The sequence below is a fragment of the Neopelma chrysocephalum genome, unplaced genomic scaffold (genome assembly GCF_003984885.1).
Source record: "Neopelma chrysocephalum unplaced genomic scaffold, ASM398488v2 Primary Assembly neopelma1_347, whole genome shotgun sequence".
Lineage (NCBI taxonomy): Eukaryota > Metazoa > Chordata > Aves > Passeriformes > Pipridae > Neopelma > Neopelma chrysocephalum.
The window spans coordinates 2,329,254-2,349,574 of record NW_020898011.1 but is presented as its reverse complement, the minus strand read 5'-3'; the positions used below and the strand labels follow the sequence as shown (position 1 = coordinate 2,349,574).

The following is a 20,321-nucleotide window of genomic DNA, read 5'->3' as shown; positions in this document are numbered from 1 at the left end:
AAATGCAATTTTGGCTTTGTGACTGTTGTTGCAACTCAGGAACGTTGTATAAATCTTTTAACTTTGTATACAACCTCTCTTTTTCTGCTAGTGAAAAATAAAAAGCATCCTGTTTTCTTTTGCTTGTCTATGTTTCATTTGCTGAAAACGTCCTCTTTCTCTACAAATGTCCCTTTTCAGAACACTGGGATACAAACAAAAGCCACTTTTTGTCTCGTGGGGTTTTTTTATTTTGATTTTTTTTTAAATAAGGAAAAGCAGTGCCAAAAAAAAAAAAAAGATGCTCTTCTTGACCAACGACATCTTGAAAACACGTGCTACGTAAGCTGGAGAGCATCTGGTGAGAGAGGGAAGAGCCAGGGTGCTCCCTGTGTCCAAACAATACCCATATGGGGCTGTTTGTGTTGCATATGCTGCGTGCTTCCCAGCACAGCTAATTGTGCTGGAGAGATCCCTCGGAGTCAGGGCTGTGGGCCGGGACCAGGAACTGCTTGGCAGCGTTGCCTTGGGATGTTGCTGCTTGTCTGGGGATGGGGAAGCTGGGTAGAGCCCTTGAATCCTTCCCAGGATTAACCCACAGCCGTGTTTGGGTCCATCTATGGCACTGATTGGGGCTGTTATATTATAATTAATATTTAATAGCTCATTGCTGGTTGCGAAAACTTTCATCTGAAAGATAATTAGAAATGGAGATGTTTTTCTCCTTTCTGTGTTGCCTGTTCTGTTGCTCTTCCAACTGATTCTGTTTAACAAAGAAGTTGGTTTAATTATTTTCTTGCTGTCTGGAGACTGAAAGATAAGTTTCCACAGAGCATCTTCTCCCGTCTGGGATTTGGCAATGAGTTTTATTGAAACAATCTGCTCATCTGAGGGAAATTTCACTGGTGGAATTGTAACAAAGCTGGATAAAGGATACACAAGACCAGTCTTGTCAAACATTACAACCATAACTTCTGTATTTGCAGCAGCATATAGTGATAACTGATGCCATTATTTTCTACTTTCTACGTTGTCTTATCTCCTAGGGTATTTGAAAGAAGACTGTAGGTGAAAAATACAAAGTGATGGGCATTTAGGTTAGTTTAAATTAGTGGATATTTGTCCCTAAGGGTGAGTTATTGATATAGGCTTTCACACTGCTGGTAACAAAAGGCCCCTAAAGACCTGTCTCTGGATTTCCAATTTAAACTTGTAATATTTTCCCTTTTTTGCCAAAATTTAGAATTTTGAGGTGGGTCAAGCCTGGAGGAAGGCTGGGTTAAAGCTAGCTTTGCCAGGAAAAGATGAAGCCCATCAGACCTGTTCTTAATGAGAGTATCTTCAACAACATGATATTTAATATGTTTAGAGATAAGATATTGAGAGGAAAGTATAATGGTATCCTACTGTCATAACAGAAAAATCACATAAAGTCTTTAAATTCTAGCATCTTCAGAGGAAGACATCAGAGTTTGTAGGAGGCAATATGATTATTTGGAGGAGATACTTAGTAAGGTGAAACATTAGCTGCTGTCTTGTGAGAATATAAAATGCTTTTAACTGTACGTGTGCATGCTTGATACTCTGGCTGTTGCTTTCATGACTTTCTAGTGTTCACTCTCAAACAATATCATTTTTACTGCAGCAGCTGTTGGCTAATTATTTCAAGAAGTGTTGGGAACAACTCATCTTGGTATCATCAGGTGTTTGCTGTGCAGAGCAGAACACAAATATTCCTCTGGTCTTTTAGTTGTTTTTGATTTAACGGGTACCTGTTGTGGAAAAAGTTTGCTCCATTGTAAAGAGCCCATTGGGATGTTTCTGTACCAACCCACACAAAACACTCAAAGAAAACAGAACAAGCAAAATCCCTGAGGGATAAAAGCCTCTCTCTTTTCCTCTACGCTATGAATGTATTCATGTTTCCGTAGCGTTTGTTTGCCAGTGTAGCAGTGTCTTAAACATTCTAATCTGTTTGTTTGTTTGCTTTGTTTTTGTTTGTAGGGTAAATTGCCAGTTCTTCTGCTCGGTCAGTCTGCAGACCTGAGGCCTGGAGAATTCGTGGTGGCCATTGGAAGCCCGTTCTCCCTCCAGAACACGGTGACCACGGGCATTGTCAGCACCACCCAGCGCGGGGGGAAGGAGCTGGGGCTCCGCAACTCCGACATGGACTACATCCAGACAGATGCCATCATCAACGTATGTCCTGCCCTGAGCCTCTCAGCCCCTTCAGCTCTCAGATTTCTTGAATAGTTGCTTTGAAATTTTCACCCATGATACAGCTCTTGAGAGCCCTGAGCTTTGCTTTTATCCTCGTAAATACGGACATCTGTGCCGCAGCAGCACTTGATTGTTGTTTGAAAATCCCCCAAGGAACCTCACCAAGTACAATATCTGCCTTCACTTCAAAACTCTTGCAGATTACAAGGGAGGAGGCAATATTCTCTGGCAAATAAATGTCTTTTTGAAATCCATCTTGTTTTCTGAAAAAGAAGCCAAGCTCAGTTTAAGGATTCAAGTTTGTTTCTGCGTTGAGGCAAAACAATAGTTTTTGTACTTCAAGTCCTGGCCTTGTAAGAAATCTTCTCTAACAGCTCCCAGAGCTGTCCTAAAATCTTCTAAGTTGCTAGTGTGGCACTATTAAAACAAAAGGAAAACCTTGGCTGTCCTAACTTTTTCTGGCAAGAGAAGAAGAAACGAAGCATTTGCAAAGCTCAGCTAAAATGGGTGACTTTAGGTGTAGTTAATGGGTTTGGCTGTTAGGACTGTTCTATTGCACATGGAAACAGTACTGCAGAAATATTTCAAAAATTTATGTTTTGCTTTCCACAAATTAAGAGCTAAATATTAAAATATGTTCTTGACTTATGTTTATTTTCAGTATGGGAACTCCGGAGGACCCCTAGTAAACCTGGTAAGAGTTTCTCTAAGTTTACTTAGTGTCAAGCTTATTGCTTTTTAGTTTAAAAACAGAACAAAATGCCCCAACCAACAAACAAGCCCCACCACCAGATATGTGATTAAAAGCTTTCAATATCTGGCTGACTACACAAAATTCGCATGTTTCTTACGAATCACTTGTCTGTGTTTATGTTGGCAAAGGGATTTCAATATTTAAGATGTTTACAGTTTGCATAGTTTCAAGCAAGTGTAATGTTTTTCTGCTCATGCCTTGCAGAAAGTAAAAAGCCCATTTTAAAGCCAGGCATTTGCCCTGTCTGTCCACCATGCAGCATTCGAAATTCTTTTTATTTTTCTTTTTTTGCACAGTTTGCACGCTGAAACTCAGCTTAATGGTTCTGAAATGCGTCTTCCCCTTTATTTTGAATCACGCCAGGGAGGTTGAAAAATTTTGTCAGGATATGAGGGTTTATTTGCTGATATTGTAGCACGTAGTCAGATCTGCCCTTGCAGCAGCTGGGGATGAGGCAAAGAGGAAGCAACTGGAGCAGGTTGCAAAACCCATCTGCTGTGTGAGATCTCTCAGGTCTCTTGTGGGTACGTGGCCTTGAGCAGGGGGTAGACAGTGATCTTCAGTAGGCACGGCAAAAATTGGAATTCAGGGCTACTCAGTTGCTGCCTTGGAGGAGATTTAGCAATTCTTCTGCACCCAGTTCGCAGCACAGTTTCAGTCCCAGCAAGCTCCACTTAAAAAAATCATAGTTGGGCAGTTTTTATCTGGGATGAATCAGGGAAGGAAGCTGCTGAGATTTCAGAAGTGTTCCAGTCATCAAGTGACAGCAGAGATGTTTTATCTGAAACTCTTGGAGTCACATTACCAAAAAAAGCTTTTGATTCTGATGAACTGTCATTTTTCTTTATAAATTATTATGCAATATTGGCTCAGAAGCAGTCAGTGCCATGCTTTGTGAGGTGCCTGCTGAAGTCAGCAGGTTCAGATTGGCTGCAGAACGTGCTGCTCGTCTGGTGCAAGCAGAAGAGCTGCCCAGTTATTATCTCTGTTCTGCTTGTGGCAAGATGAATATCCACATCAGCTTTCCAAAATTCTCCAAGAGTGTTCTGTCTGTAGAGTCAAAAAATTAGACTTTAAGAAAGCATTTAGTAAATTAAAAACCAGCTACAGAGTGTGTGGAGTGAATTTGTCTTTGTGATTGCCTCGAAGAAATGATCCATTTCTCTTTGAGGTGTTTCACATTTGCTAATAATGATTTCTTGTTTCTCTAGGATGGTGAAGTCATTGGAATTAACACACTGAAAGTTACAGCAGGCATCTCATTTGCTATCCCATCAGATAAAATTAAAAAGTTCCTAACTGAGTCCCATGACAGACAAGCTAAAGGTACTGCACTTCACTGCTTTGAAAGAGGAAAACACGAAAATAACCTGGTCTGGTGGGTGGCATCAGTTCCCATGGCAGAGGGTTGGAACTGGATGACCTTTAATGTCCCTACCAACACAAACCATTCTGTGATTCTGTGAAAACAGCAATAAACCAGAAAGTCAACAGCCTTTGAGGCTCCTTTGGTGAGAGCAATTTATCCAAGACCTGCTTTCCTTTTTTTGCAGGAAAAGCTATAACCAAAAAGAAATACATTGGCATACGAATGATGTCTCTAACTCCCAGGTAAGTGACAGTGGTGGCTCCTCACCTTTCTGGAGTGTGGTCTCTGCATGCATTTGGATCAAGCCCATGATCTGCAGACACGACCTGGAGGTCTGAGCCAGCAGCACGTGCCTCTGTATGTGCTGGTGACAACCCACAGCCAGTTCTTGCCACCTTCTTCTCCTCTGCGTCTGCCACGTGGTCGAACTCTCCTCTAGGCTCTTGTGTGAGCTAGTTCTTAAACAACTCCTGGCTTTTTCTTCTCCTTAAAGCTTCAGAAGAGAATAGCTAGCAACTGTGAATTTGTCCTGGGGTTCTATCCCTGTTGTTGTATGTTTTCAAGAATTGCAGCAGCTACGTGCTTTTTCCCGTTCCTATAAAATTATTTTCCATTAAACATTTCACTTAATGTAAAATGAAGCTTTTGTGTGGACTTGCTTATTCATGCTCAGACTGTAAAAGACTCGTGAGCAGGTGATTCCATGCCCTGTAAAAACAAACAGAAGGTTTCCCTTTTGCAGGATCCACAGGTAGAACAAAGCATTGAAACACGAAGGGTTGGGGGTTTTTTCAGGTGTTCAGAGTGGGGATTCTGCCCCTCTGCTCCACTCTGGTGAGACTCCACCTGGGGTTCTGCATCCAGCTCTGGGGTCTCTAGCATGGGCAGGACACTGACCTGTTGGAATGAGTCCAGAGGAAGCCACAAAGATGATTAGAGGGATGGAGCAGCTCTGCTGTGAGGAAAGGCAGAGAGGATTTGGATTGTTCAGCCTGGGAAAGAGAAGGCTTCAAAGTGACCTTATTGTTGCCTTCCAGGGCCTGAAGGGAGCCTGCAAGAAAGAGGGAGAGGGATTTTTTACAAGGGCCTGGAGTGACAGGAGAAGGGGGAATGTATTCAAACCGAAAGAGAATAGGTTTAGATTAGATATTAGTAAAAAAATCTTTACTGTGAGGGTGGTGAGGCCCCAGCTTTCAGGTTGCCCTGAAAAGCTGTGGCTGGCCCTTCTCTGAAAGTGTCCAGGGCCAGGTTGGACGGGGCTTGGAGCAACCTGGGCTAGTGGAAGGTGTCCCTGACCATGGCAGGGGGGTGAAATGAGATGAACTTTAAGGTCCCTTCCAACCCAGGCCATTCTGTGATTCTACATTCTGCTGGTTCTAAAATAATGACCGAGTTTTGAAATGTTTTAACTCTGATCCTCTGTATCTATTAAAGTGATTGCCATTACCAGAAATAGGCATTAAAAAGATATGTGCATGCAAAAAGTGTAATAATTCTTGAAATACACACCTAAGGGTTAAAATAAATGGTGAAGTGACTCATCAACATGTGTAAAGCACCTCAGCTAGTAGATATTGACTTCAGTAAAAATGCCTGATTTTTTTTTCCCCATCTTGACAAAATATTTTTGTTGCTGTTTCTTCATTTTCCAGCAAAGCTAGAGAGCTGAAGGATCGCCATAAAGACTTCCCTGATGTTGTCTCTGGGGCCTATGTTATTGAAGTAATTCCAGAAACACCAGCTGAAGCGTAGGTTGAAGCACTTTTTTTCCTCTAAACCACTGCCACTGATCTAAGGGGGTAACGACAGAGACTGCTCCCTGCTTAACTGGCTTTCTTCATTATGCTAAATTAACAAAGTTATGACCATCTGATAGCTATTAGGTTGTCTGCTGGAAGTGGGTTTGTGGTTTTAGTCTGGTCCCTGATGGGCAATACTGTGAGTGTATCAGGGTATTGCAGGGAAGCCTGTCAGCGTTCCCGGCCGAAAGGGCGAGGATTCAGGGGGTGTGAAAACTCCTCTTTCGTTTTTCTCAGCAGTTGCTTCCAAGGCATCTCCTGCACCAGTGCCAGTGCTGAATAAAGACTTTTGCTGGTGAATAAACACTCCCTGCAGCCCTGCTGGTCACTTTGGCAGGAGAGCAGGGGAGGAGTTTTGGGTTCACCTTGGGGAGACGTGTCTGGCTCAGCCCAAGCACCTCAGTGTTGGCCAAACCCACCAGCTCCCCCAGCACACCTCAGGGGTAAAAATCCTCTCTTGACAGGAGACACTCTTCCACATGAGGGCTTTGTCAGGAGTCACGTTACTGGGAAGAGCTTTTGGGTTTGGACAACTGATCTTTTTCTTCATATTACTCAGTGTTTTCTCAGAAGCAGACCTGGTGGTTGGTACCAAGCTTCACGAGGTGTCTGGCTGAAGCAGGGCAGCTGGTCTGTGGTCACTGGCACTGCTCTGGCTGGCTCTTGCTGGAGACACTTCCCTTTCAGGGTTTGCTTGATATGAAACTGCTCAGCAATCCAGGGCAGGAAATGGGAAGCCTTATTCATTTTCTGAAACTGCTGATGACTTGGGAGAAGGGTAAATCTTTGTGGCAACAAAGAGGCTTATGTGGCACGAAAGGCACGTAGGCAGAAAGCTGCTTGGGGCAGGCATCACTATGTCTTAGGAAGACTAAGAAGGATGGTTGGATGATGTCTTTTCATTGCAGTTTGGGTGCCACTGTAAGGTAACCAGTGTTAGCTGTCTGGAGTGCTCTCTGAACTGTTTTGTAGGTGATTCTTGTTGGCAGCGCTGTTGGGGCAAGATGCTGGTGTGTGTCTGTGATGTGAAATTTAACTGCAGCTAGGGTAGGAATGATGTGGCTGCTCCAGTATGGGACTGACCTTGGTGCCTTGGCATGCAGATCCAGTCTGAAAGTGCAGAAAAGTCATTATAGGACTGTGGGTAATTGCAGAGAGTGGGAGAAAGACTTTGAAGAGGGAGAAGAAATGTGAGGCAATGTAAACTTGTAATGTGAAGGCAAACCCAAATCAGGATGCTTCATCCAAAGAGTGGCCTGGCAAGTAAAATGCAGCCCATGTTGGCTCTGTCTTCCCCCACTCCCAGTTCCCTTGTCAATGGGCTTCCCTGTTCTGCTGAACTCTCCTATGCATGTTGTGTAGATGTGTGCTAGGGCGTGGGAGCAGTTCTGCAGTGACCTGTCCTGGGCATAAGTCACGTGGAGAGGCTGTGTGAGAGATCAAGATACTCTGGGGTGGCTTTCTCCAAGAAAATGTTTTGAGCCATGCCTTTGGTAGGCGACCAGATTTGTTGCAAACATTGACCAAGGCATCCTGCTTGCAGGAGACACTCATTTGAGGCGCCTTCTGTGGGTGGAAGAGGCCAATGACTGCTCTGTGGTTTTGTGCAGGATTATGCTGAGGGGTTGAATCATGTCTGATCTGTCTTGGTTAATGTTTCCATAACTTGGAGCCAGACCGTTGTGCAAGACTGGGCAAGATGTTGTGGTCTGTGGCATCCCTCACCACCCGTTTCTTGGTCCTGACAGCAGCCTCAGCCAGCTCAGGGAGAGACACACAGCCCTGGGCAGGGGAGCCTTGTGGTGCCGGCTCTGCTTCTGCCCCGGCTTCCTTTGAGTCAGGAAGGTTCAGGTTTTGAGGTCAGCAGAAGGGACTCTGGGGACAGGCAGGTGAGAGGAAGGACACATTTTGGTGACTGAGCCATGTGTGTTTTTCTGCTCAGGTTTCAAACACTGAGATGAGGTGTAGTGGCTGCCAGTGAGCTCTGCGTGGAGAGCAGCGTGGATCTGGGACTGAAATTCCTCTTGTGTTAACACACGGTGCTACTCAAGTTATTTTGCTGTGTATTCAGGAGTAAAAGCTTGGGAAATTTCCCCTCTAAAAGGAGTGCCTTGTTGCAACTGTTTTAGAAGGAAAGTGTGCCTCTATCTTTTCCACCAAATCAGCTTCTAAGATCCTTGTTGTAGAATTACTGCTTTTTACAATAGGGAATTCCTTTGAAGACAGTGAAATATGGGATTCATCAAATCCATCAAATTCTGAGGTTTCTGAATTGTATTGTAATCTTCACTGCTTCATAAATTCTGATTGCTTTTCACATGTCTGCTGTTGGGTGGGAAATAGGAAAAAATCCAGCAATCTTTTTTCTTTTGCTTTCGTTTTGTTTTTTAAACAATATTATAAAGACAATTGTAAAGGCAATTATAATAACACATTGCTGCTTTGTGTTTTCAGTGGTGGCCTGAAGGACAATGATGTGATTATAAGCATCAATGGACAGTCGATAAGCTCAGCCAGTGATGTCAGTGACATTATTAAAAAGGACAGTACGTTGCACATGGTCGTACGCAGGGGCAACGAAGATGTTATGTTAACAGTAGTTCCTGAAGAAATCGACCCCTAACCAGAAACATGAGCTGGATTTCATGTTTTCTTTTAACAGCAATGGACTGCTTGTATTCCCTCTGTGCTGGTACAGGACACGTTAGACTTCTGACCAACATTCTGCTTGTTCAGTGGATTAGTATTGGCCGACAGAGTAACTTCTAATAGGTTTAAGGTGCAAAATCAGTGTAATTTCACATACTCCAGATGATAATTTTTTTTCCTTCTGTATTATGTATGCAATGTATTCTTTACTGGCTATTACATTCCCTGCTTAACAAATCGACGTTCGCTTCCCTGTGTTGAGTAGATTTACTGTTATTTCCGCTAAGACTTAAACAAAACCCACGCACACAATGTGTGTTGTGGCATTCAGGTATTTATAGGTTAGCTGTGTTTTAACTGGAAATGCCATTGTAAAGGAGTAGTCAGCTTAAAAGGAAAACAAAATTGGGAAACAAAGTTTGGTTTATAAACACAAAGAAATCCCAACCAAAATAACCTTTCGAGGATCCCGTGCAGGACTTTAATACTATGATATTTTCCTAGTGTTATTAAAAGAATTCAACAGAACTTCTTGTGAGTGACTCATTTTGCTTCCCCTTGTGGAGTGTTTTTCTTTGAATGGTACATCTGCCTGGAAGGATGTCCTGGTGGTCTTCTTTTAATCATCATAAACCAAATGGCTTATTTTTCAGTATGTGCTTGTATTTGTGCCTTTGTGCATCTGCTCTTCTAAGCAAGGCTGGGTTGAATTTGTCATTGCCTATGTCTTCCAGATGTTAATGCATTTTTCTTATTGTTTTAATTACAGCTTCAGCATTGCCTGGAATCTGTTTGCTGTAGAAATTGCCATATTGTGGATCACAGATCCCATACCATTCTAGTTCAGATATCAGGATGTTTGTAGCCAGTGTAGATCTGGGCTCAAGTCCTTTGAAACAGGCTGTTTTATTCACAGTCTGGAGTGCTGGTGTGTGCATGATAGGACCTGGTTTTGACTCTGAGATACTGGGCATTCCCCTTATACAGACACTAATCTTTAGACATAAGTTTAGGGATGCCCTTGAACCTTGGGGTGGTAAATGGGATTGTCTTTCTGTGAAGGAGAACAATCAACTCCATTTAACTACAGTGTAAGTACTCATTGGGTAAACAATAGGCTAAGCAGCCTTTTCTTTCTCCTGTTGAAATATGTATCTCAGAGAATAAATCCAAGTGCTATAGACTAGTTTTGGTGACTGTCATTCCTAAACAAGTTCTTTTGGAAACTGCTTCTTAGTAAAACTGTTTGACTGGGTAGCTGGCAGTTTATGACTTTTAAAGGAAGGGCTGTATTCCACCCAATCACAGCAATAAATCCTCTAGACCTGGATCTCTGACAGTGCTGCTTCTCCTTCCAGCTGTATTCCAGTTGTTTCAGTTTATCCCAATTTGAGGAGCCTCTATATCCCCAGCTGCCAGTGCCTGCCCTTACTCACCTGGATCATGATAAATTCACACAATATATAACAATTAATTACACAGTGTACCTTCCAGTACAGTATTGACACTTGGCATGATGGAGCACCTCGTCACCAATCTGCTTGTGCCATCACTGTGGTAAATCACACGTGTCTGAAAATCTGCCAAGACATGATGGTGCCTGACAGTCTGCAATCCTTTCTGTCCTGAAAGGTGCACAGTAGAATGACCTTGAATAAATGCTTGATAATATATTTGAGCTGCAACTTCACATTGCTGATGCTGATTAATGTTTCAGCTTCCTGTTGAAGTGGGGTGACATACAGCCATCAGCAAAAAAGAGTTTAAAAATCACCTACCTCCTCTAGCGCTCCACCTAACCCAGCTAGCAACAATCAAGCTGAAGGCTCAAAGCCAGGAAATTGTGTTTAAAACAGAAGTTATTTTTCATCTGCCTTTTAATTTCAAAACAAGTGGTTGCACAATTTACAGAGCTGATTGATTCTCTTTGGTCCGATTGCTCGTTGTTGTGGTCTCTTAGTATGCAAACCCATTAATTTTTTTGTGTGTGTGGGCATTAGGAAAGAGGCAAATGAACTTCTGTAAATGGTTTTCCTGGGTGACAGGGATTAGTGAAATATCTTACCAGATTTCTAGCCCGGAGCTCCACCTAGTGGGATGTGAGATGGTCTCTTATTGCAGCCAGTCATTTTCCATCACATATTTGAAAGTGATTTTCTGATTTACTTATTTATTTATTTATTATTAATTAATTAATTTCTGTGCAGTGGATATCCATAACCACGTGAATATCCTGAAAAATGTTTAGGATTTACTTTCTAGTATCCAACCATGGAGCTACCCAGATGGTTTCTTATGATCAAAATATTCTCTTAAGTGATTTTTTAAGTATTTAAAGTCAAATTACTGATAAGCAGAGTCATAGAAGCAAAGTTTTCCTTTAATAAAATTAATTACCATGTATTTTTTATGTATTATTGGGTTGTAGATCTGGAATGGTTTTTGTTCTTTTGTTGCTTCAGCACACAGTTCTTTTCAAAGTACAATTGAAAATACTTTGTACAGAATAGCTTTGGCACAGTTTGTATAAATACCAGTTTCCTGGAAATTTTAGCAAGTGTTGGACGCTATATCAGGGAAATTGGACATTCTGGCTCGATTTTCAGGATTTTGGAATGTCTGAAATGGAAACTGGAGTCGCTGTGTGTGTGATGCTGATAGATGGCTACGTGTGGCTGCACTCGGAGGTAGTTTTGAAACACTGGTTCACTTATTCCATAAGGGAAATGTCTTGAGCTGTAAAAGAAATGGTCATGACTAACAATTGTCTGGTTCCTGTGGCTTAGATGCCAAGCAGTAAGATCCTGTAATTTCAATACCAGGGGATTTTTTTTTTTTATTCTCCCCTTCCCTATAACTATTTTGTGTTCATGTTTAGGAAGCTGAGGATGTTTTTAAAACTATGTCTTTCCAAATTACAGTGAAAGAGGCATCTAGTAGGGCATGATTAAATTATATATGGGTTTTTAATGTATATCAGAACAGTACTGCACAAGGGATTAAAACTGCAGCTGCAAATATCCAGGAGAAGTAGAGTTGATCAAGAAGTCACCAATCCAGAGCAGTGAATGATGAGTCCACTGAGTATTCATTGCATGGGGTGGTGGGTCACTGTTAGAGTCCTGTTCATCCTTAGAGTGAGAGAAAAGAAATGTTCATTTGAGCTTCTGGGGTTCTCCTTGATTGAATTATATTTGAGATTATTCCCGCTGTTCCTAAATGCCTGTATTGTTTCCCACTGTTTCTTCTTCCACCCAGAAAACACGGATGTGACTTGGCATCCTTTACTCAGTTTCCCTCTCCCTTTGCTCCAGCTCCCTCCCCATGAGTGCTGCTGGTGAGTGTCAGCAAAAGGAAACCAAAATCACACCCCAGGCTGACTTTAAATCAGACTTTCAAGCTAAATGTCAGTGAGTTTTCAGGCTTCCTCCACACCAAGAGGCAGAAACAAGACAGGAAAACGTCCCCACGAGACAGGAGGGAACCAGGCAGAGAAGTGATGAGTAAAGGGCTGCCTCATCCTGCTGTGCCCTCAGCTTTAGGATGCAAACCTCGGCTCGGCAGCCTCCCATCCCAACCCCAAGATTAGACCAGCACCTGATGAAGTCACCTGGGGGTGAAGGCATTGGTAGCACCACTCATAATGTGAAGGCTGTTACTGAAGATGTGTAGCAGAAAGCTTTGCTGATTTTATGTTGTGGGAGCCTGTGTGCTGTGTGTCTGTGCCTCCTGCACCGTGTGTCCAGCTGTGCTGTGCAGATGTCTGACACACACTCCGTCTATTTGTTCCCCTCAACCCCCGAGCCCCCTTCTCTTGTGCAAGATGCTGGCTGGGAAGTCAAGGCTGGACACTCTAGTCCCAGGATTTCAGCCAGTTTAGCCTGTTTGCACTGTTACCCTGTAAATAAGCACTAACTTGATTTGTTAAAGCTTATTTATTGCACAAAATCACTGTTAAAGCCAGTGCATATGTAAATTGATTAATTGGACGGAGAAAGTGAGGAAAGAAACTGCCAGAGCAGCTCATCAGATTAATCTGCCTACATCTGCTGGAAAGATTTCCTCCAGTTTACAGGGTTTTGTTTAGTAGTCATGGTACTGCAGCATCTGTCCCCATAAACTTTCTGAGGAAGTGGGTAATAATTAGGAACTGATTAGAGCGAAAATGAGTCAGAGCTAAAGCATGGGAGTCAAATTTAATAAATGTGGTAAAGAATTAACTTTAGCAGCTTGGAAATACCACATAACATGCTGGAGAGGAAAAGTAAATATTTTTCCTGTTCATTTATTTTCTGTTCAGTGTTTCTGCACAGAGCACAGTGATTTTCAGAAAGTTTGCCACGTGAGTATCTGAAGGAGATGGACTGTGTTATACAGCAGTGTAGTGCAGTCTCCCTTTCCCCTCTGAAATGGAGCTAATGCTGTAGATCACCACTCTACAGAGGAAAATACCTTTGTGGGGTGTTATGGATTGAGAAATCTGTGATTTGGGCTGTGCCCATGCAGTAGCTGCGGGGTTTGCTGTGTCTGCCTGGTCACTCCCCCTTCCCAAAGCCCCTGACAGCTGAGGGAGGATGGCTGATCCCACAGCTGCAATTCCTCAGGAAAAACTGGTGTTTTAGAACAGAATCAGAATGGTTTGGGTTGGAAGGGACTTTACAGACCACCTAGTTCCGTGCCCTGCCCAGGACCTTCCACTAGACCAGGTTGCTCCAAGCCCCGTCCAGCCTCACCTTGAACACTCCCAGGGATGGGGCAGCCACAGCTTCTCTGGGCAACCTGTTTCTAAGAACCTGTGGTCAGGTAAGTCCACGAGAGGGCGAATTGAAGCTACAAACTCGACACCATCCTCCGTGGAAGCTGTGTCTGGACAATGTGGCCATGGAGCACTTTCTGCTGGTGCTGTGCCCGGCAGTGCCCAGGGGGTGACCCCTCGCAGGAGGAGGGGGCTGCAGAGGGAAAAGCGGATGTCCCTGGAAGTCTGAACTCAGTGTCTGTTCAGAAAGAAGAGCTGAAAGCTGCTCTCATAAAAGTTCATTCCAATCTTCCAAGAACTGGGCAGATCTGGCAAGGAAAGAGATTTTGTCTGCAAGTTCATGTGTCTGGCAAGGAAGGAGAGTTGACTGATTTGGAAAACTAGAAAGTTTCAGGATGCTGTGACTGCTGTGAAGTCCTGTACAGCTTTGCAGTTGAAGGGAAAAACCCACAACCCATTAAGCTGTAAATCAACCAGCAACAGGCAAATACAACATAAAAGGAGCTCTAGCTGTCATTCTCTGCTGCAAAACAAACCTGTGATAAAACACACCTGCAACTAATGGGAGAATGAGAGTACATTTCCTCACATCTCCATCAGCATTTGACTTGGAGGTTGGGATCCTGAAAGGAAACCTTCCTTTTGAAGAGGAGTTGGCAGAAGAGTGCTGCATTTCACCAATGTGGTTAGCAGGAGATGAATATTTTACAGATATAACAGAGAAAGGTTAACAACTGTGTAAGTGTGACATTTACACATACACAGCTGCGTAAAGGATAATGATATACTGAAGCTATGACACACAGCTTATTTCTTTCTTGCAATTTATTTGTTTTTCTTTTATTTATCCTCAGCTAAATGGGTTTTTGTTTGTTTGTTTGTTTATTTAATGAAAAAAAAACCACTTCCCAAGAGAAGGTAGAAGGGCTGTGCAAGAGGAAGAGCTCTACTGGGATGGGTTCCAGCCTGTCCAATGAGTTCCTGCAAGCACTGAAGGGCACTGCAAACCTTGCCACCTCATGCAAAGGGCTTCCTTCACTCTACTTGCTTTATTGCCTGAAGAACAGACCAATATTTTTTTTAAATATTATTTTTAGTTAGAAGCTAGTCAGCCAAAGTTCTCTGCTCAACACTGCTTCTGCCCAGGAGAAAAAAACAGTAAGAGCAAATCCCAACCCCCGGGTGTTCGCAGTGTCATTTGATTTGCTACTCAAATGTTACACACTACAGCTCCACCCTTGGCACAACGCCTATGAAGACAGAGGACAATTGTCCTCAGCAATTATTTTCTCTTTTTATCTCAGGTAACATTTTCTATACTTGTCCTCATTACTGGACTCTTTCAGTTGGTTCAAATCCCTTTTGAAGTGCCCAACCTGGCCAAAGGGCATCACTTGCAGCCACATGGATAAAGCCAAGCCACATGCAGTGGTCCAGCTGCACCTTCTGGGGGCTCAGAAGAGACAGCCAGGTCATTTATCTGTGGCTGGCAGTGGAGTGATCTTATATAGGATAATATTTATTCTTTAGCTCTGGGTTCAGCCTGTGAGGGTTTGAAATTGCAGCCTGGTTTGGGGTTTTTGGTTCCCCTCTCCAGGAGCTGCTGTCCAGTGATTGTCAGCACCATCCAACTAGGCTTACCTTCTTTGTGTTAAATTTTTAGTGGATACGTAGTAATAAGTTGATGAAATACTTATCAGGATTTACAGTTTTGTTTCAGCAAATTATTAATCCATTTTCAAGAAGATATATTGCACACTTTATGTGAGATTTCATGACAACAGGGAGGCCTTTGTCTTCATTTTTCTCACTGTTCACATCATTTCAGCAGCAAAAGGTTATCAAAGAATCTTATGTTTACTGTTCAATTGTGCATAACTTCCATATTAAATCACATACATTATACTAAAATATATGTAGATATATCACCCATATTACTGCAAATAATACATTTTCTGGTGGGATAATTTTCTTTCTTGGTAGTCTCTCTGCTCTTGGGTATTTCTGCAGACTGTCTGTGCTGATTGAACTGGGTAACTCTCGTAGCTGAGTCACTTTTTTGTTCAGTTGTTTCCTTCCCAAGTTGGGGCATCACACACAATCTCTAAATATGTATCTTTACCCATAACAGGCTTTGCCCTGCAGCTGCAGCTATACCAGGCAGTTTCTGGCCATCAGATAAACTGAAGATTGAATAAGACAACATGTACTTTCTCATCTTTATCACAGAAGTCCTAGACTTGCTTAAACAGAAGTCTAGAAGCTTTATTGCTAAAATTGAAAGCACTGTTAATTTTATCTACCTGCTTTCAGATGTCATGATATCCAGGTGTTACCATAGGGAAATCTTTACATAACTTTAACATGACTTTTATATGACTACAACATGCTGTTAACAATTTATTTTATGTAATTGTAAATCCTGTTATTTAGAATAAACCATTAATCATTACATTCAAATATGATAAATGCCTGTGCAAATCCCTTTGGCCAAAATTACATCCACAAATTATGTAACATTAACTATGCTGTTATTACCAAAACCTGAAACTTGCACTCATTACAGGAGAAAAATTATAGCAACCTACCAAACATCCGCATTTAACAAAATTATTAGTATTTTGAACAAAAAGTGCAGTCTTTCAGAGGTTACCTTTTGGATATTGGGATGCCCAGATTAAAATCTGATTTATGGCAATTCATTTCCTTAAGTCTGTTTTCTTTGCCTGCATTTCTGCCAGGCAACAAGGACTCAGAAGGGTTAATACAGGATTTCTAAGGTGAGTCCATCTCCAAGTCAAGCATATTTAAGTTCTTCTGTGGAATTGGGCTTTGCTTAGAAGAGCAACAAGTTATACAGTCTGGGATGGGCTTGCAAGAGTCAGACAGCCTTGTATTTACAATAACACATCATGTTATGATTGTTTTTTTTTCCTTTTTATGTTGTTTGAGCCATTCTGTGAGAGATCTTGAACAGGAGCCTGGAGGAGGTGCTGTGTCATTTCAGCTGTTTGAAGGTGAAGCAGTTCAGCACAATGCAGGGCAGGTGGCTGGTGAAGTGAGGGGGGTGGCACCACCCTGCAGCTCCCCTGGGACTCAAAGTCCTATTCAAGGTGTCAGGCAGGGCTGAGTGTTGGTAAGAAACATGGTTTTCTGAGAGGATTTTGCCTCTAAGTTTTGCCTGGCACCTCATTATTGTGATTAGCTGCCTGTAAGTTTTTCATAAAATGGGGGTTGCAATTCTCACAGTCTTGCAGTCTGGTTGGGATCTGCTTTAGGGCATTTTCTGTTTCTGAATCAGACCCTTGCCAACCTTCAGCCACAGCAGGGAACTTTTGCTTCCAGGAGAGTCTGCTTCAGCAAAGAAATATAATTGTTTTATTTAAAACAATGGCCACAGAAAATTATTTCCAGACACTGGGCAGTGACTCTGAAGAGCAAGGAATGGGAAGTGGCACAGAAACCTAAGGCAGAGAATAGTACCTTGATCTGATCCCAAACCTCCTGTGGGAGACCAGTGCAGGAGTGAGGAGGGCTGGGGCTGGTCCCTCAGAGCAGGGACCTGCACTCAGGTCAGTCATGGCTTCAGTAAGCACTTTGTTAAGCCTCAAACACTTGTGAGTGGGAGACTCCAAGGGCACAGCCTTAATTGCCTGAATTTCTGGTGTTTGGTGCTGGAAGTCAGTTTTGCCTCCGAATACAACTGCAGAACTCAGCCATGTGTCCGTGCTGGTCAAACAGCTGCTCCCCTCGTGAAGGACATTTTTGTGTTTTCCTTTTTGTCTTTTAAATGACTTTATGGATACACTCTCTCCTTTATAATACAAATGCCCTTGGCTTAGACTTTTTTTTTTTTGTCTGGCTGTGATCTCATTTATTTTGTCAGGATGGCAGAAGTGTTTGTGATTGCAGGAACAATTGGGAAAAGGAGGCACAACTGTTAAATTTATAACTACCAGTGATCAGCCCAGCTGAGTTAATGAAACTATTGTCTTAAATTCAAAACTAGGTGGGATGGATTGTTTAGGAAGTTGGCCAAACTGGATAGGCAAAAGTATGTGTTAATAATACATAGAACTCTTTCTTTATATGATGGGAGAGAAACTACGTGGGAAGATTGTCAATATTTGTTTGATAGCAGCGTTAAACTTTATGTAATGACAAAACAATATGTTCTGTCATTTTTGGGGGTGAAGCCATTCATGACAGGTTGTGAACATTACCACCAACTTTGGGTCTAGATACCCTGGTTACAAGAAAATGTAAATTTTCAAGCTGTGATGTCAGTCAAATGCTTCTGGTTATCCTTAAGTTTATGGAAGCATTTTTACTTTTCAATGAAATTTTATGGATTGTGGTTTAATGGATCATTCTTTTAATGGATCATTGTTTTCCTTTCTGGCTTCAGCAAAAAAATAAAATGTTTTGGACCCACCCTCCTTCTGCAAGCCACTGTTTGCCTTTTTCAACTTCTGCTCTTTCACAGAATCACAGAAGATGCTGAGACTTGGAAGGCACCCACAAGGATCATCAAGTCCAACCCTCAGCCCTGCATAGGACCATCCCCAAGAGTCCCACCCTGTGCCCCAGAGGATCATCCAAACCCTCTCTGAGCTCTGGCAGCCTTGGTGCTGTGCTCACTGCCCTGGGGAGCCTGGGCAGTGCCCAACCACCCTCTGGGGGAAGAACCTTTCCCTGAGATCCAACCTGACCCTGCCCTGACACAACTCCAGGCCATTCCCTGGGTGCTGTCCCTGGTCCCCATAGAGCAGAGCTCAGTCCCTGCCCCTCCTCTGCCCCTCCCAAGGAAGTTGGAACTGCAGTGAGGTCTCCCCTCAGTCTCCTCCAGCTGAACAGACCAAGTGCTCTCAGTGTCCTCACATGGCTTCAAATCAAGGACCTTCCCTGTCTTCATTGCTCTCCTAATGGCTCAATACCTTCCTGACATTGTGTCCCCCCAAACTGCCCCAGTATTCCAGGTGAGGCCACCCCAGGGCAGAGTAGAGCAGGACAATCCCCTCCCTGGCCCAGCCAGTGATGCTGTCCCTGATGCCCCCAGGACAGGGATGTCCCTCCTGGCTACCAGGGCCCTGCTGACTCATGGCCAAGTGGCCACCCACCAGCACCCCCAGGGCCCTTTCCCGGCACTGCTTTCCAACCTCTCCTTCCCCAGTCTGTCTGTACATCTGGGGTTGCCCCATCCCAGGGGCAGAATCCAGCACTTGCCCTTGTTGGACTTCATGTGGTTGGTGATAACCCAGTCCTCAGTTTGGCAAGGTCTCTCTGCAGGACCTCCCTGCCTTGGAGGGTAACAGACCAGGTTTGTTCAACAAACACAAGGCAAGATTCAAGGGAGATGTGGGATGGATGGAAGCTGAGCTGCCCTTCCCTATCTCTTGCTGACATCAGTTGCCTTGGAGGATCAGTACCTGGGAGGTATTTATATTTTTTTTTGTGACTCAGACATTTAGTTGCCTAAAAAGTCTGAAATGGTGAGTGATATCAGTGACTGCCTGGATGAGGGCACTTACAGATAGGAAAGCTGAAGCTATTTTCTTTCTGAGCACGAGTGGTTCCCATCTTAAGGTGGCTTAAGGGATAGTCTATTCAGCAAGGAAATACCCAAGGTGAGAAGCAGTCAAATTAATCTGTGATCCCAGAAAACCAGCTTAAACACTTGATTACCAGTTGGCCAGGGTAGGAGAGTTCTCTGAGCTTCTACCTGCATGGTGCCAGGCACAAAGGATTGCAGGGTAAGGAACAGCTTTTTAGCAGCGACTAAAGGTTGTTTAAAAGTGTGGAAGCCTCAAGCCTAGTCCCTGCTCTAGTTTTCATTATTATCTCTGTTGCAGTAACTATTTATGTAAATCTTAGGTATTGAGACTTCATAATGACAAGTTCATTCTCGGAGATTATAATTTTCATTTATCTTTCCTTTACCATTGAGGTTTTGCCGTTGATCCTTTATCTGTTTCATCTGTCTTTACCAACTGCAGGTTGATAAAGTGTGTGATAAAGGAGTGATAAGTGTATGTTCATATAAAGGCATATCTTGTGCTCTGATGTGCTGTGTAAAATATTGTGGTGTTTGCTATCAGAATGTAAACAGAGATCAAACAGTTCCTGCTCTGTACAATGTCCCCTCACTGTAAGGTAAAAGTGCTTGATTTCTGTTACCTCATACTGACATTTGATAAGCAAATCTTGTTGCATTCAAAGAGGTTGGTGTTCGTTAGTTGGGATGGGTTGGAGTCAGTGGTGGTCTGGGAGAGGGAGGGGAGCTGGAAGTAGAGGAGGTGCAACCAAGCAGATGAGGAGCAGTACAAAATGAGACTAGGCACAAGTTCCACGTCTTTCATCACCATCTGCCTAGCACCTTTCCTAGATAATCCAAGTTCCCTCTTTTCCTCAACAGTACGATGTCTATTCCAGGCATGCAAAAACCTTTCAATAATAGCAGGGGTGGTGAATAACTAATTTTTCAACTGCAATCTTACCCCAATGGAACTGTTTTGTTAGGTTCTCAGGTTCTTCAAGCTTTAAAGAGTGTCCAAAAACTGTATTTGAAATATTTTGTTATGACACCTACAGAACAAAAATTTTTCACCGTTTAGCATTTTGCTCAAATGAAACTGTTTGCTGAATTCAACCTGAATTTGTGTTGAGCCTTTTTTCTCCCCATTTTTCTGGCTGGAGCACTGTTACTGTTCAGGAATGTCATAGATCCTAAGTATCATAAGATCAATAAGACTATTTCCTTGTAGAGCTCTTGGCTCTCACGAAGAGCTGTCCCCA

General features: G+C 43.0%; 1 protein-coding gene across 1 annotated transcript in view; it reads left to right on the top strand.

The window, feature by feature from the left end:
• The window catches only part of HTRA1 (HtrA serine peptidase 1), a 33,040-nt gene extending 23,744 nt beyond the window's left edge, over positions 1-9,296 (top strand). Inside the window, exons 4-9 of the mRNA XM_027705679.1 lie at positions 1,984-2,178; positions 2,861-2,893; positions 4,165-4,279; positions 4,507-4,564; positions 5,975-6,070; positions 8,576-9,296. Coding sequence (XP_027561480.1) covers positions 1,984-2,178; positions 2,861-2,893; positions 4,165-4,279; positions 4,507-4,564; positions 5,975-6,070; positions 8,576-8,744 — 666 coding nt within the window. The 3' untranslated portion in view covers positions 8,745-9,296. The remainder of the gene's footprint in view (positions 1-1,983; positions 2,179-2,860; positions 2,894-4,164; positions 4,280-4,506; positions 4,565-5,974; positions 6,071-8,575) is intronic.
• Positions 9,297-20,321: the final 11,025 nt, after the last annotated feature.